The sequence below is a fragment of the Bubalus bubalis genome, chromosome 1 (genome assembly GCF_019923935.1).
Source record: "Bubalus bubalis isolate 160015118507 breed Murrah chromosome 1, NDDB_SH_1, whole genome shotgun sequence".
NCBI classification, from domain to species: domain Eukaryota; kingdom Metazoa; phylum Chordata; class Mammalia; order Artiodactyla; family Bovidae; genus Bubalus; species Bubalus bubalis.
The window spans coordinates 125,001,652-125,018,749 of record NC_059157.1 but is presented as its reverse complement, the minus strand read 5'-3'; the positions used below and the strand labels follow the sequence as shown (position 1 = coordinate 125,018,749).

General features: G+C 46.4%; 1 protein-coding gene across 1 annotated transcript; it reads right to left on the bottom strand.

The window, feature by feature from the left end:
* Positions 1 to 11,233: 11,233 nt before the first annotated feature.
* RTP2 (receptor transporter protein 2) lies at positions 11,234 to 14,976 on the bottom strand. The gene is made up of 2 exons (XM_006068970.3): positions 14,813 to 14,976; positions 11,234 to 11,741 (listed from the first exon to the last, which is right to left on the bottom strand). Exons 1-2 carry the CDS (start codon positions 14,974 to 14,976, stop codon positions 11,234 to 11,236), a joined length of 672 nt encoding a protein of 223 aa, XP_006069032.3.
* Between the last annotated feature and the right edge of the window lie 2,122 nt (positions 14,977 to 17,098).

The following is a 17,098-nucleotide window of genomic DNA, read 5'->3' as shown; positions in this document are numbered from 1 at the left end:
GTGACTTTGGAGCCCAAAAAACTAAAGTCTGCCACTATTTCCACTGTTTTCCCATCTATTTGCCATGAAGAGATGGGACCAGATGCCATGACCTTTGTTTTCTGAATGTTGAGTTTTAAGCCAACTTTTGCACTCTCCTCTTTCACTTTCATCAAGAGGCTCTTTAGTTCTTCATCACTTTCTGCCATAAGGGTGGTGTCATCTGCATCTGAGGTTATTGATATTTTTCCCAGCAATCTTGATTCCAGTTTGTGCTTCATCTAGCCCAGCGTTTCTCATGATGTACTCTGCATTTATTCATTTAATATTATGAAACATAATGCATTTGTCTAACATAATTCTTGAAAGAAAATGTATGAGCTATAAACTATTTTATTAATTTAGCTATAGAATACTAGACTATTCTAACAAAACTGAAAATCCAAGTTAACAGGAAAGAAGGTATGTGAAATTCTTCCCCACCAACCAAAAGAAATAAGAGCTTATGAACCTTTCTTGAAATAGATATAAGAATGTGGATGAAAATGTAGTAATATTTCCTAAAAATATAAATATACTCAGAAGAATAGACATTTGTTGTATAACTTTCTAGGGGAAAATGATTTTTTAAAATTTAACAGTACTGTGAAATAAGTTTTTAAAGAATTAAGAAGTGGGAGGGAGGCTCAAAAGGAGGGGATATATGTGACTTACAGCTGATTCATGTTGTACAGCAGAAACTAACACAACATTGTAAAGCAATTGCTGCTGTTCTTGTTTAGTCACTAAGTCATGTCTGACTCTTTTGCAATCCCATGGACTGTATCCCACCAAGTTCCTCTGTCCATGGGACTTCCTAGGCAACAATACTGGAGTGGGTTGCTATTTCCTCCTCCAGAGGATTTTCCTGACCCAAAAACTGAACCTTCATCTACTGCATTAGCAGGTGGATTCCGTATTGCTGAGCCACAAAGGAAGCCCCTGCAAAACAACTATCCCTTAAATAAGAAAATCTTTTAAATGCCAAAAAAAGAATTAAGAAGTGATAAAACAAATATTTTATATGTGATGCGTTTCTCCCTAAACTACAAATGCTTTTTGTAGTTTTGCTCTTCTAACTAAACTACAAGTATATTCTATTTCATTTTTATTCTAAGACTTAGAAACACCCATTTTCAATTTCCAAATTTTATGTGGTTCACTGGAGAAGGAAATGGCAAACCACTTGAGTATTCTTGCCTTGAGAACCCCATGAACAGTATGAAAAGGCAAAAAGATAGGACACTGAAAGATGAATTCCCTGGGTCGGTAGGTGCCCAATATGCTACTGGAGATCAGCAGAGAAATAACTCCGGAAAGAATGAGGAGACAAAGCCAAAGCAAAAACAATACCCAGTTGTGGATGTGACTGCTGATGGAAGTCAAGTCCAATGCTGTAAGAGCAATATTGCATAGGAACCTGGAATGCTAGGTCCATGAATCAAGGCAAATTGGAAGTGGTCAAACAGGAGATAGCAAGAGTGAACAATGACATTTTAGGAATCAGTGAACTAAAATGTACTGGAATGGGTGAATTTAACTCAGATGACCATTATGTCTACTACTGTGGGCAGGAATCCCTTAGAAGAAATGGAGTAGCCATCATAGTCAACAAGAGTCCAGAATGCAGTACTTGGATGCAATCTCAAAAATGACAGAATTAGCTCTGTTCATTTCCAAGGCAAACCATTCAATATCACAGTAATCCAAGTCTATGCCCCAACCAGTAATGCTGAAGCTGAAGTTGAATGGTTCTGTGAAGACCTACAAGACCTTTTAGAACTAACACCCAAAAAAGATGTCCTTTTCATTATAGGGGACTGGAATGCAAAAGTAGGAAGTCAACAAATACCTGGAGTAACAGGCAAATTTGGCCTTGGAGTATAGAATGAAGCAGGGCAAAGGCTAATAGAGTTTTGCCAAGAGAACGCACTGGTCATAGCAAACACCCTCTTCCAACAACACAAGAGAAGACTCTACACATGGACATCACCAGATGGCCAACACCAAAATCAGATTGACTATATTCTTTGCAGCCAAAGATGGAGAAGTTCTATACAGTCAGCAAAAACAAGACCAGGAGCTGACTGTGGCTCAAATCATGAACTCCTTATTGCAAAATTCAGACTTAAATTGAAGAAAGTAGGGAAAGCCACTAGGTCACTAAGGTAAGACCTAAATCAAATCCTTTATGATTATACAGTGGAAGTAACAAATAGATTCAAGGGATTAGATCTGATAGAGTATCTGAAGAACTATGGACAGAGGTTCGTGACATTATACAGGAGGCAGAAATCAAGACCATCCCCAAGAAAAAGATGTGCAAAATGGTTGCTGAGGAGTCCTTACAAACAGCTGTGAAAAGAAGAGAGACAAAAGGCAAAGGAGAAAAGGAAAGATTATACCCATTTGAATGCAGAGTTCCAAAGAATAGCAAGGAGAGATAAGAAAGCCTTCCTCAGTGATCACTGCAAAGAAATAGAGGAAAACAATAGAATAAGAAAGACTAGAGATCTCTTCAAGAAAATTAGAGATACCGAGGGAACATTTCTTGCAAAGATGGGCTCAATAAAGGACAGAAATGGTATGGACCTAAAAGAAGCAGAAGATATTAACATGAGGTAGCAAAAATACACAGAAAAACTATACAAAAAAGATCTTCAAGACCCAGATTATCACAATGGTCACTACCTAGAGCCAGACATCCTGGAATGTGAAGTCAAGTGGGCCTTAGAACGCATCACTACAAACAAAGCTAGTGGAGGTGATGGAATTCCAGTTGAGCTATTTCAAATCCTGAAAGATGATGCTGTGAAAGTGTTGTGCTCAATACACCAGCAAATTTGGAAAACTCAGCAGTGGCCACAGGACTGGAAAAGGTCAGTTTTCATCCCAATCCCAAAGAAAGGCAATGCCAAAGAATGCTCAAATTACCGCACAGTTGCACTCATCTCACATGCTAGTAAAGTAATGCTCAAAATTCTCCAAGCCAGGCTTCAGCAATATGTGAACCGTGAACTTCCAAATGTTCAAGATGGATTTAGAAAATGCAGAGGAACCAGAGATCAAGTTTGCAATATCTGTTGGATCATCAAAAAAGCAGAGAGTTCCAGAAATACATCTCCTTCTGTTTTATTGTCTGTGCCAAAGTCTTTGACTGTGTGGATCACAACAAACTGTGGAAAATTCTTCAAGAGATGGGAATATCAGACCACCTGACCTGCCTCCTGAAAAATCTGTATACAGGTCAAGAGGCAACAGTTAAAACTGGACATGGAACAACAGACTGGTTTCAAATCAGGAAAGGAGTACGTCAAGGCTGTATGTTGTCACCCTGCTTGTTTAACTTATATGCAGGGTACATCATGAGAAATGTTGGACTCGATGAAGCACAAGCTGGAATCAAGATTGCTGGGAGAAATATCAATAACCTCAGATATGTAGATGACACCACCCTTATGGCAGAAAGTGAAGAAGAACTAAAGAGCCTCTTAATGAAAATGAAAGAGGAGAGTGAAAAAATTGGGTTAAAATTCAACATTCAGAAAACTAAGATCATGACATCTGCTTCCATCACCTCATGGCAAATAGATGGGGAAACAGTGGCAGACTTTAGTTTCTGGGGCTCCAAAATCACTGCAGATGGTGACTGCAGCCATGAAATTGAAAGATGCTTACTCCCTGGAAGAAAAGCTATGACCAACCTAGACAGCATATTCAAAAGCAGAGATATTACTTTGCTAACAAAGTCCATCTAGTCAAGGCTATGGTTTTTCCAGTAGTCATGTATGGATGTAAGAGTTGGACTATAAAGAAAGTTGAGTGTCAAAGAATTGATGCTTTTGAACTGTGGTGTTGGAGTGCTAGGAGATCCAACCAGTTCATTCTAAAGGAGATCAGTCCTGAATGTTCATTGGAAGGATTGATGCTGAAGCTGAAACTCCAATACTTTGGCCACCTGATGCAAAGAGCTAACTCATCTGAAAAGACCCTGATGCTGGCAAAGATTGAAGGCGGGAGGAGAATGGGATGACAGGGGATGAGGTGGTTCAATGGCATCACTGACTCAATGGACATGAGTTTGAGCAAGCTCTGGGAGTTGGTGATGGACAGGGAGGCCTGGCGTGCTGCAGTCCATGGGGTCGCAAAAAGTGGGACACCACTGAGCAACTGGACTGACAGAACTGAGCTGTTTAATTTTCTCAGTTAAGTTTCTCACAGGAAAAAATCTTTTTCTGCACAGTTTTGTCTTATTTTTTAAGTTCATTGAGATATCTGTTTACCCCATGGATAAAGAAGAGATATATCATCTCTTTGCTGATGTTCCTCAGCCAAAAGACCATCAGAAACACATGTGTCACTGAACAAAGTTGAATTGCAAAGAGTGAGAATGCCCTTGGCAACCATGAAGCATCTCAGCAAGACAGTTTACAAAGGACACATTCTAGCACTGGGGCTGGTGTCAGGTTGAGGGGGATCACGTAAAAGACTTTGCTCTGGTTTAGATGTTGGCAGAAAGTGGAGGAAATTTTATGATTAGAAATCTCAATGGCTCCTATCTAGACAGTGAGAAGACAGACAGGAACAAGGCTGAAGTTGTGACTGGTAAGATAGCAGCCAATATCACATTCGCCAGAATAGGAGGTTGTTAGTCATTTTTGTGTTTTAGACCATGTTTGTGCTCTTATTCATATTCAAATGAGACTACAGAGGGGTCTTCTATTTTTGTCGTTTTAATTTATTTCACCATGCTGAGTCTTAGTTGTAGCATCTTTATTGTAGAATCTTTGTTGCCATGTTCAGGCTCTTAGTTGTGACATGCAAGATCTAGTTTTCTGACCAGGGATCGAACCCAGGGCCCCTGCACTGAAAGCGTGAAGTCTTGGCCACTGGACCATTAGGGAAGTCCCCTTATGCTTGCCTTGATCTAGCATCATACCAGAGTAGTCTAGTCTGAAACTGCTGCTCTGTGGAGTTATGCTCAACAGGAGAGCACTAGGGCCATCTGTGAATGCCAGGCTGGCTCCCAGGGGTGTTTTTCTCTTACTCATCTTTTATGCAAACACTTTGATATATGAACACACACATATGCATACATAATGCAAAGTTTTAGATATTTTATTTTATCAGGGACATTTATTTTTATTTAATGAATCTACTAAATGCATATAAAGAATGTGGATATATGCATATTTAAATCATAAGAAGGTAATTCAACTTCAGTGTAGAAACAAACAGAAAGGAATAAAAAAGCAAAATGGAAAATCAGCTGTACTCCATTGTTCTCAACTGAATTAAAAAAACATGAACAATTAGGACCAGAAACAAACTGCTACTTTCACTGATAATTAAATTAGTTAATTGACTTTGTTTTCAACATTGAATAAACAAAGGTTTCTGTGTTGTTTGAGCAAAGTTGTTACTTTTGTGACTTGCAGCCCAGATTCTCATTACCTACAGTGCACCTGAAGAGATCATTTATTGCTGTATCTAAAGATAAGAAATGAGGCTATTCTAGCTCCTTGAGTGAGAAGAAAACATGGATGGAGAAAGATCAGAATGAGGAGGAAAACTGAATGCTACTTTAATACATAGAGGCACCTAAGATAAAATATGTAGGCATTCAAATGTTTCTAGAAGACACAAGGGTAGGATTACGGTTTAGCACTATTTTTTTTATATTTGCTTTTAAAGACAAGTTCTAAAAATGGTAATAAAATGTCTCTCATGCTCCTTGCTCTCACTCCTTACTTGAGCCAAAAGAGCTGTCTTTACCCAACTCCAACCCTCGCTTTTCTGCCTCTTTCTAGCCAGGGTGTCTAGCTTCCTCTTGGGCTCCATCCTGCCCTCTTCTGGTAGCTGGTTGCTTATTCTTCCTGAGGGTAAAATAAGCTCTGTCTTTGCTGCTGCTGCTGCTGCTAAGTCACTTCATTCGTGTCCAACTCTGTGCGACCTCAGAGACGTCAGCCCACCAGGCTCCCCCGTCCCTGGGATTCTCCAGGCAAGAACACTGGAGTGGGTTGCCATTTGCTTCTCCAATGCATGAAAGTGAAAAGTGAAAGGGAAGTCGCTCAGTCGTGTCTGACTCTTAGCGACCCCATGGACTGCAGCCTACCAGGCCCCTCTGTCCAGGGGATTTTCCAGGCAAGACTACTGGAGTGGGGTGCCATTGCCTTCTCCAAGCTCTGTCTCTAGGTCTCCCTTTTGCTTTTTATAATTTATTTACTTATTTTTGGCTGTGCTGGGTCTTTGTTGCCTCGCTCGGGCTTTTCTTTAGCTGCGGCAAGTGGCGGCTACTCTTCAGCTGCAGTGTGCAGGCTTCTCACTGAGGTGGCTTCTCTTGTTAGGGAGCATGAGCTCTACGGCATTTAGGCTTCAGTAGCTGTGGCTCACAGGCTCTAGAGTTCAGGCTTTGTAGTTGTGATGCATGGGCTTAGTTGCCCAAAGGCATGTGGAATCTTCCTGGAGCAGGGATTGAACTTGTGTCCCCTGCACTGGCAGGTGGATTGTCAACCACTGAATAACCAGGGAAGTCCATGGGTGTTCTTTTTTGTTCACTCAGCATGGGATACCCTTAGCTCCCTGAGATCCACCCTTGATTCCCTGACCACTTCTACAAAATATACCCCTGCATGACTGGTCTAAGAAACCATCCCTAACTCCTTATCCCCAGGTATGACTAAAATTGTCCCTTTCCTAGCACTGACTAGCACACGTTGTGAGCCCTCCAAGTTAGCAACTATGTCTAATTATCTTTGTGACCCAAGAACTTAGGACTACCAGGAGTGAAACAGACCAGAGCAGACAGATGTTGACTTATGGATGAAAATGGAAGGATAACAGTTGTATAATCATAGGATATACTCCATGCAGTCTTTCCTGGGTTGGTAATGGGTCTGCATTGACTCACTCCACTGTGCTGTTAGACTAGTGCCTAGAGATCCTGAGTCTTTGCACAAATTTTTTTCCATGCCTCACTGTCCTCTTCATCAGATACTCTGCAAACAACTGCCAACCAGCAATTAATGAAAGCCAGATATACTGACTTCGTGGTGAGAAAATAGCAGAAAGAGACACACAGGGGTTATAGTGCATGGACTTCCTGCAACACCTATAACACAGATGCCGTTACAGGCATAAAAGAATTAATAAAGAAACAAGAAGAAGACAGCCTCTTTTGACAGGCCACATGGGCTTCATGAGAGATGAGGAACAAATATCCACTCCCCGTCACAGGGACAAACGTCTGTGCCCACAGGGTTAATTTCACACCAAGTATCTGAGAAAGTTCTCTCCTAAACCTCTTGTCAGCCAAACTAGCAGTCAATTTTTGCACATTTTTCAGACATTTCTGCTTCCAGGTTTTAGAACTCGGACTCTGACTCCCCACCCACCCTACCCCCGCTCCGCCACCTTCAGGTCCGGCTGTCATCCGAATGTTCGTGGGTGCCTCTGCCCTCTGGCAAAGTGCTGTGGTCTTTGTCCAGGATCTGAGCTGAGTCTCAATGTATATAATAAATATAATATATTGAGGCCAAATGGGCTTATTTAGATCTTTATTTCTTGGAATCCTGGGTTCTGTAACAAACAAACCAGCTCACAAACTAGACATCTCACTAAGCCTGTTTTCCCCCTGGAAGTGTGGATAATCATAGTGCCTAGTTCACGGGCTGTTACTAAGGGGAGATTAGAAATACTAGCTGACATGAAGTCTGCATTCCCTTCACTTCCAGCTGGGGTATCACAATACATGAAACGCACAGGATTGCTCTCGGTGGGAACAAAGGTGTGGTAGAGAATATTGCAGCAACAAGACAAGAATTTAGTCAGTCAACCATCCTGATTAAGCAGTGACTTTGTGTCAGGTCCTGGGGATGAAAAGCAAGAGACAGTGGGGGACAGGCACACATGCAAATGGTGACAATATGCAAAATGCAGTAGCAGAGGTGGCTTCAAGGGGTGAGGTCCTGGCCTCTCCCGGGGCTTAGCACAGCGCCTCACACACAGCAAATGATTATAACAGCAAGTGTTTCTTGAGTCCTCCTCAGTAAATGATATGTGTTATGAGTATCTGGAAATGAGGTGTGGCTGGCTAATGAGAGTTTCATCCATTAGCAGGAAAGAGGGTAAGCAAGGGAATGACTCAACCATGTAGATTATTAGAAAGTTACCCCAGATAGTGGTAGTGTGGAGGGTGGGCTATGGGCTGTGGGGGAGGCTCCAGTCATGATGATAATGAAGGAGACTACAGAGGCAAGGCATACAAATGATGAGTTCAGGTAGCAGTAAACAGGAAGAAAAGCAAGAAGATCAACCCTGGAGGTACTTGGGAAGAGCAATCAACAGGGCATGGTGACCAATTTGTCCAGGGTGGGGAAGGGTGGTACAAGAGGTCAGGAGATAAATACCAGATTTCTAAAATAGGAGGAGCAAATTTGGATGGCAGAATGATGAGATCAGCTTTGGTCATGCTGAGGCAACTCCTGGTGGAAAGGTCAATTCATCTGGAGATCTGGAGTTCAGTAGAAATTGTTAGAGAATCGATAAGAGCCAGAAGTTCATATGTAGTGAAAACCTAAATCATGGGGGTTGTATATAATAGAAAATCAGCAGAGCGAGAGAATCCCGGGGAATGTAAGGGATGCTGAGAGAAAGAATGCCATGGAAACAGAGATAGGAGACTAAGGAGCAAATGCTGACCTGGAACCTTCAAGGAGGGAGAGCAAAAGGCAGCAGTGAGACAGAGATGGTTTGGCAATGGGGTGCAGGGTGACAGTTTTAAGGACATGGAAATGAGACTCCCAAGAATTAAGGAGGACAAATATAATCTACTCTTTGAGAAACATGTCTTTGAGGGAATTTTTTAAAATACCTGGTAGTAGTTAGAGGGGATGTGAAGTTGGGGAAGTTTCATTTGAGTTAAATATGAAGAAGATACAGGTGTACTTACAATACTGAAAAGAAGGGATTGCTAAAGGAGAAGACGTTCACCTCCTCGAATTTTCCCCAGATCTCGTCTCATTCCACCTGCTCTATTCCCCTCATCCCCACTCCATTTTTAGTGGCTCTTCAGTCCCCAGGCCCACCTCAGAGGCTCTACCTTTGTTGATCCACCTGAGGCCTGACATTCCCCCTGACACAATCTCAGCAGTCTAGCCCTAACCTCACACACCACAGTTTCAGTAATAGATGCTGCTGGTGCTGCTTTATCGAGCTGGGAACAGTTGGAGACCTCAGGAAACCTCATGATTCCTGGACTGCCATGTTCATCTTCCCAGAAGCCACCTCGTGTCTGCGATTGAGCAACACCCCTGAGGCACATGCTCTGCAGAGGCCCAGGCCCAGCTGAGCCTCCTCTGTGACTGGAAGAGGTGAATACAACCCCACATGCCCGCTAGTTTACAAATGCACCAGCCTGAACTTTTCCTGTGCCTCTACTGCACCCAGTTGAAGACATGTCGATTTCCCCAGACAGCCTGGCTCTCTGCTCCTGCAGGTCCATGCAGGAATCTGGACAAGTCACTGGAAGCCCTCTGCCAGAGCCAGAGAAGGGTAAAGCCAGCCTGCACATAAGTGTACAGGTGACAACTGTGTCCACAGCAGCCCATCTCTGGAATCACGTCCAGACAAACACCCTACCTTGAACTCCCATCTTCAGTTTGCAGGCCCCACTTGGGGCAGAAGCTCTAAAGGTGAGCTATAGAAAGGTGTGACTGTCACGAAACTACTCAGAGTGTTTCTTTTCCTATTCCAGATAATAATAAGCAGAGGGTTATCTGATACCAGATCATGAATCAAATCATCCAAGTCACAGCTATGCCTGAGAGGACAGATAAAGCAAATGCGTTCACCCTCAGGGGGCAATCTCGTGGACTGGGCAAGGGGGAGAGGCCGGCAGACAGGTGCTGTCTCCACTGTTCGTGTGTCCCCTGGTCATTGCCTGCCCTAAATGGAGGTACACAGCCCCACTGTCACCTGGAGGAGTCACATCCCCAGATCTGCCTCACCTGCCCTTTCCCTCAGCGTCCCCAGCATTTAGAACAGCTATAGACTCTTCTACAAGGTATTTCCATACAGGATGACAATATCACACATCATACTGCATCACATGTAAACAGCGGTGCCACAGCTCACATACTACAGAGCACAGGAATACATTCTCCCAAGTCCAAACCAACACACACACACACACACACACACACACAGAGCCATCACTTGCGGTGAACGTTTACAAGGCCTCCTTCCCAGGAAATAAATTTAGGGAACACTGGGATTCAAGAATTCCAGTCAACTGACAGAGCGCAGAAGATACATATTTATTTGTGTATCTGTACCCCACCACCTGTCCCTGTCCCCAGAAGGCTTCAGACTGCAGATACTTTAAACCTGTACCCACCTCTTATTTTATGAGACCACATACACTGACATGCGAATTCCAAATTCTAGACAAATACTATTCAGTAGAAGTTTCTGTGAACATGTTCTATATCTGCACAGTACCACTAGCCACTAAGTCCTTGATATATGGCTGGTACAACTGAGGAACTGAATTTTTCATTTTATTTTAATTAATTTAACCTTAGCTACGTATGGCTAATGACTAACAGTATTGAACAGTGCAGTTCTAAATAATTCCAGCCAAGCAGGCTCTAGCATCAGAGTTTAAAAAAAAAAAAAATGGTGTCTTTCAGAATGGTGGGAACTGGCTCTCCAGGAGAGGGACAGGGTGAAGACACATTGAATATTGATTGAAGATGCGTCAGGTGGAGCCACAGCCCGCCCCAAAGGGAACCATGGTAGGATGCTCAGAAGCAACTGAAGATGACCTTGAGAATCAGGCAGGGACAAGACTGGACCTAAGGGGGTCCTAAGGGGATATGGAATATGGAAATGAAGCAGAATTAGGGGTAGAGATGGAGGTGGAGGGAGGGGCTGCCCCCTGTGAGATAAGTACTAACACCAGACCTGGAGAGAGTTCTAAATCCACCTTAGACCCTTCTCCCCATGCCCCCATCACTGTGAGTTTTAATGGAAGGATTATTAAATACCTCCTGGAGCAACTTTCATTCTGCAGGGTAATAAACTGAGGTCCAGAGAGGTAACTGGGCTGTCCAGCGTCATAAACTGAATCTGTAGCACAAGCAGGAACAGAACTGCACCCCCTGCATCCCCACTCTCACCCCCACGAGCCCTCCCCCACCCTCAACCAGCTGCACTAAAGGAAGGTCGATCTTCGGAAGGAGAACTGCAGATAGACAATGAGCAGACAGAGGGAGGCCCAGAAGAGGCACCAGCGAAGGGAGAAGAAGTTGTAGCCGGATCCCCCCTGGGCCCTTGACTTGGAGGCACCGGAGAAGGTTGCCTCCTCCTCCAGCAGCTTCTCGCTGGGCTTCCAGTGCACAATGCCCTCCTGGCAGGCCTCACAGAACTCGCTGCGGTGCGGCCCACTATCCGGGCGGCTGGCCACGTGGATGCGGTACTGGCCGCCGTCCTCGTCGTAGCACTGCTCGCGCAGGCTGGTGATGAGGTTGTCCACCAGGTTCTCGATGTTCTCCTCCAGCATGCTCGACTCGTCCAGCCGCGCCGTGCCGCACTCGTAGCACAGCTGCTTGAAGACGCGCATGCGCACTGAGCCCGCCCGCTGGGCGCGGTCCAGGTACATGTGGTAGAGGATAACCACGTTGGCTGACTGCCAGGTGTGCCAGCACCAGGTGCAGTGGAACCTGCGGGGAAGAGAGACAGGGATGGACAAGGTGGGCCTCCCTTCCAGACAGCCCTCCTGGAGGAGACTGGAAAGGAAGGGCACTGGGTGCCTGGGCCTGGAAGTCAAGGTGGAGTGTTTACAGTCCCCTGGGTACATTAGTGCCTGAGCCTGCGTCTCCGCCTCCTCTTGGAGAACTCCTGGGCCTAGGACAGCATCCTCATAAGCCAGACACTGGAGCCATTTGGCCTCCAGCATTGTTCTCCAGCCTACCTCCTGTGTACCCTCCCTTGGCCTGACATGGGTCTGGATGCTGCCCAGGGTCACTCTTGCCAGCCTGGACCTTATGTTTTCATCTGTGAAATGCAGGATAATTGTGTCCAATAAGAATCCTTCTGCTCATCCCTCTCATGACTCTGATAAAGGGGATGACCACACATCTCACTCATGCATCCTGTCTGCTGTGGGGCAAAGACTTGCCTCTAGCTGTCTCAAACACAGAACACAGAGAATTCACAGGACAGGCAGGCGGATGGGTGAGATGAGCCAGCAGGTGGAAGACTATAGATTTGGTCCATGCACCTTCACAAAGCGCACTCTCCTGTCCCTTGACAGATCATCCTTAGATCCCAATCCAGGGCTGCAGCAGAGGTTGGAAGGTGTATCCTGGTTTGCATACCCCTCCACACACATATACACACATGCATATTTATGTACACACAGGCCCTCCACACACATATACACATCACATTTATATACACACTGGCTGCTTTGTCTAACCAGGCCCCTTTGGGTTTTGGCCTCAGGAAATACAAGGGAAGTGGCCTGGGACTCATATGGCTTAGGCTTCATCTCAGCTCTCCCCAATGCTTGCACACCTTCAATGACAGAGAACTCATTACCACCAGTGGCAATTCCTTCCATCCCTGAGATAGAGCTCTTCCAGGGCCCTGTCCCTGAGGCGGTATGGCAGTCTTGGGTCCACTGAGTTGTGTCTGCCCTCACTGCTGACCCTCTCCAAGACCCCTGTAAATAGCCCTGAAGGACCTCTGATGAAGAACTCAGTTCAGTCCAACAGGTCCTGCACAGCACCTACTGTGATGCCAAGCACCACGCAGCCCAGACTGTGGAATGGAAATGAAGCCAAGCATGGCCCCAAACCCTAGGGCCCACAGACAGCACAAGCGCAGCACAGGATCCAGTGCAGCCTGAGGCACGGTTGGCAGGCCAGAGTGTCCTCATTGGCCCTGAGCCAGCAGGGAGTGTCCGCCTCCATCCTGCCTCCCCGTGCTAGGCCAGAGCTGCTTGGCAGCAGGGTTACTGAGTCCCAACACTTATAGGTAGGGCAAGTCTCTGTGCAGAATATGCACAAGGGTGATGCTTCTCCAACACCGCCTGAGGCCAACTGGAAGCCAGGAGTAGGACCAGCTGAGCCCTGAGGTGAGAGGAGCCACAAGCCTGTGGGGCTCAGCCTCCAACCTGCTGGGCCCCTGCACCTGAGTTTCCAGCCCTTCCACCCCTCCCACTTGCCAACTCAGAGCTTCACATTGTCAGTCTCCTCCTTCTGCACCTTTTAAAATCAAGCCAATCCGGAGATCTTTCCCCTCCCTCAAGCCAGACCTCAGGTCTTATATCTCAAAGTACTGGAGCCAGGAGGAGGGAAACTTTGGATCATCTAGTCAGCCTTTCATTTCACAGAAAGAGAGCCCTCTGCACACACACAGCTAGTCAGAGATGGAGCTGGGGCGCAGCCGATAACAGGTGCCCATCAGATGTGTCTTGCGGGGGTTTAAGTTGAAATGAGCCAATCAACCCCTGCCTCTCTGTCTTTGGTCCTAGTCAGGATCATGCTAATATTTGCAGGTTTGGGGGAAGGAGTTCAAGTGTAAGCTCTCCACCCATAGCCTGCCTCCTTCTGTCCCACCCCCAGTGCCACAAGGAACTCCACAGGCAAGCAAGCATGTGTGAACAGCCCAGGCTGTGTGTCCAGGTTCTGTTTACACCCCCAGAACACAGCCACCACCCAGGGAAGAGTCCCACATCAACCCTGGAGATGAGCTTGAGGCAGTTTGGGCAGGGCATTCTGTTGGCCCCAACCCCAACCGTGATCTAGAAGAGGGAGAGGCAAGTGGACTTCAGATGCATGTGTCCTCTTGACCCAAGGACCCCTTGCTGTATGAAAGACATGAAGCTCCTATACCGTATGCGATGCTGTGCCCTGAGGACCTACTGAAGTGAAGTGAAGTGAAGTGAATTCACTCAGTCATGTCCAACTCTTTGTGACCCCATGGACTGTAGCCTACCAGGCTCCTCTGTCCATGGGATTTTCCAGGCAATAGTACTGGAGTGGATTGCCATTTCCTTCTCCAGCAGATCTTCCCAACCCCGGGATGGAACCTGGGTCTCCCGCATTGTAGACAGATGCTTTACCATCTGAGCCACCAGGGAAGTCACTGAGGACCTACTGAACTCCTGCCCAAAGATCTTTTTGTCATAGACTCGTAGGTAAAAGAGCTGGAAGAGATTTGATTGATCACTTCAGGCCCACTCTCTGGTTTTGCAAATGTGAAAACGGAAACTACACAGGGAAAAGGATTTGCCCAAATTCACAGTTGTTAGCTTCAAAGCCAGTTTCTAGAGCTTAGCAGGTGAACAATAAATGCTTTTGTATTCATATCTGATTTCATTGAGTTGACTGCACAGACCTAGGACCAGAAAGAGCTAAGGCTTTCCCCAATGGACCACATGGCTGCCTCCGCTTTGTTCCTACCAATCTTTAAGAAATCAGGAACATGTGAAAACATTTAAAATGTCAGAGACTGCAGGAGCATTGAAGAATCACAGCTCTTTACTATGGAAAATGCAGACCTAGAGACAGAATACAACTTGCTAGGAGCATTCAGGGAGTTAGTGGTATAGCTGGGATTAGAATCAAAGCTGGTTCGACCCACCTGGCAGTTCCTTCTCTGTCCTCTAACCTCTAACCTGAGTTGACCCTAGAATGGGGCTCCATGCATGTCTGCCTCCTCTTGGAAGGTGCCCCCAGGGCTGTGCCACAGGGCTCCCCACAGCCCTTCACACCCCACCTCTTACCTGCCTGAGGCATGCTGCTCCAGATACTGCTTCCAGCCAGGAGCCAGCTCGTTGGGCTTGAGGTTGGGGTCTATGATGAGCTCCCAGCTGTCAGCTGGCTTGGCCACCTCCATCTTCTCATAGAAGACTTTCTTCCATTCACAAGTGGTCAGGCTGGTACACATGGTCCTGTTGGCAGGGCTGGGAGTTTGAGCTCAACCTGAGTGAGAACGCAGAAAACAGCCAGGTGGGTGCAGAGCAGTGCAATCTCTGAGGCCTGAAAAGCTTCCTTGTCAGGACCAGAAGGAAGCAGGACCCAGCAACCTCCTTTGTCACCCTGGTACCTGTTGCCATGGCAGCTGAGGCCGGGGCTGGGGAAGAGGGAAGTCCCAAAGGGGAGTCCCAGGGCCCTGAGCTAGGCTGGGGATGCAGGGCTGGGCAGTGATGCAAGGGCAGTGAGCAGGGTAGGGGCTGAGCCCCAGACCACACTCACCCAGGCTTCCCAGGTCTCCAGGAGGCAAGGATGATTTGGTGGTTCTGTTTCACCCCTACCAGTCTTCCAGGCATTCTCCACTTCATGTACTATGGTGACTGGGACACCCTAGGGGACCACAGAGAAACGAGGGACTGGGAAATGCAGCGCCTACGGCACCCACATCCCCTGATGTGCTGGAACCATCATTTACCATGTGCCAAGCACTAGCTGCTTGACCTGTGCTCTGGCCAAGGCAGGGATTACCCCCGCCGCTTCACCCAGATCAGGAGTCTGAGGTTTATACACCTCCAAGTGGCTCATCCATGAGCCAGATTCAGCTCCACCAAACCCAAACCTATATGTTCATTTTGTTGCTGTTTGGTCACTAAGTCATGTCGGACTCTGTGACCTCATGAACTGCAGCATGGCAGGCTTCCCTGTCCTTAACTGTCTCCCAGAGTTTGCTCAAACTCATGTCCATTGAATCAGTGATGCGATCCAACCATCTGATCCTCTGTTGCCCCCTTCTCCTCCTGCTCTCAATCTTTCTCAGCATCGGGGTCTTTATTGCAGTACTATTGCACTCCTGACACATAAGGGAAGTGACACATTGAAAAAGAGGTGACCTGTGGTTCCTTTGGTTGGGGAGCTCACAGACCAGTTGGTGAGACAGAATATAACTTCACATGCTGTGAGAAGCATGGTGATAACATTGCAGATTCAGAAATTCATAGAATTGTTGAGCTTGTATTCGGTTTCTAATCCCAGGCAGCTGCTGGGGGAGCAAGCTGGTTCTGTGCTGATGGCTACTGCTGCCTCCGCTGCTGCTGAAAGAGGCAGGCAATAGGGTACCCACAGCTCCCTGATGCCCAATTTAAATACTTTTGAGACTAGCAGGGAACTTGGCCCCATATTTGCATAATCCAAATGAAGGCACAGTTGCTGGAGAGAGGCAGCCTCAGCAGGGAAAAGATAGGGCGACTTGGCAGCTGACTCCAGCTCTGCCCCAAGGTCAGCATGGTCTTAGAATTCTGTCATTTCCCACAGTGGAGCTCAGTCTTCTCACCTCACAGGGCAGTCTGTGAAAGAAGGGTTTTTCCAGCTATAGTCTGGGCTTCCCAAGTGGAACTAGTGGTAAAGAACCCACCTGTCAATGCAGGAGACATAAGAGATGCAGGTTCGATCCCTGGGTCAGGAAGATCCCTTGGAGGAGGGCATGGCAACCCACTCCAGTATTCTTGTCTGGAGAATCCCATGGACAGCGGAGCCTGGTGGGCTACAGTTCATAGGGTCACAAATAGACACAACTGAAGCGACTTAGCACACATGAACACTGGCTGTAGTCATCCTTCAGTTCTTCAACCAGGAAATTGGATCACAGAGTGAAGAGCATGCAGAACTAAAAGGAGCCAGAAAGAAAGCTTTCAGTGTTGAACTCCAGACTTGGGTCTTTGCCCTGAGTGCTGTTCACCTCAGGTAGGGTCATGGGAAACATCATTGGAACGCCTCTCAGAGGGGGACGTGTCCTCTACCAGCTGTGTGCTGAAGACCTCAGAAAGACAAAACTGTGACTTAAAGACCTTGACTGAGAGCACTAGAGGGACCCTTTATTTTTTTGTGGGGGGGGGGGAGGGGCAGCTACTCTTTATTTTTAAATATCTGATTTCCTCATTGAGCTCCTCATCTCTTACCTGAAATCTAGTGACGCTGAATTAAAACAGCTTCTGCCCAGAAATGGAAAAGATTTGGCCAAGGAAATTCCTGGGCTCAGGACTGGGTGGCTCACTCCTCGAAGGAGGTGCTCTTAACAGTCAGTTACCAGGCAGGCAGGC

Coding starts and splice junctions, on each gene's coding strand:
- RTP2 (XM_006068970.3), bottom strand. CDS start 14,976: ATGTGTACCAGCCTGACCACTTGTGAATGGAAGAAAGTCTTCTATGAG. Junction 11,742..14,812: donor GAGCAGCATGCCTCAGGCAG/GTAAGAGGTGGG, acceptor TCTTCCCCGCAG/GTTCCACTGCACCTGGTGCT.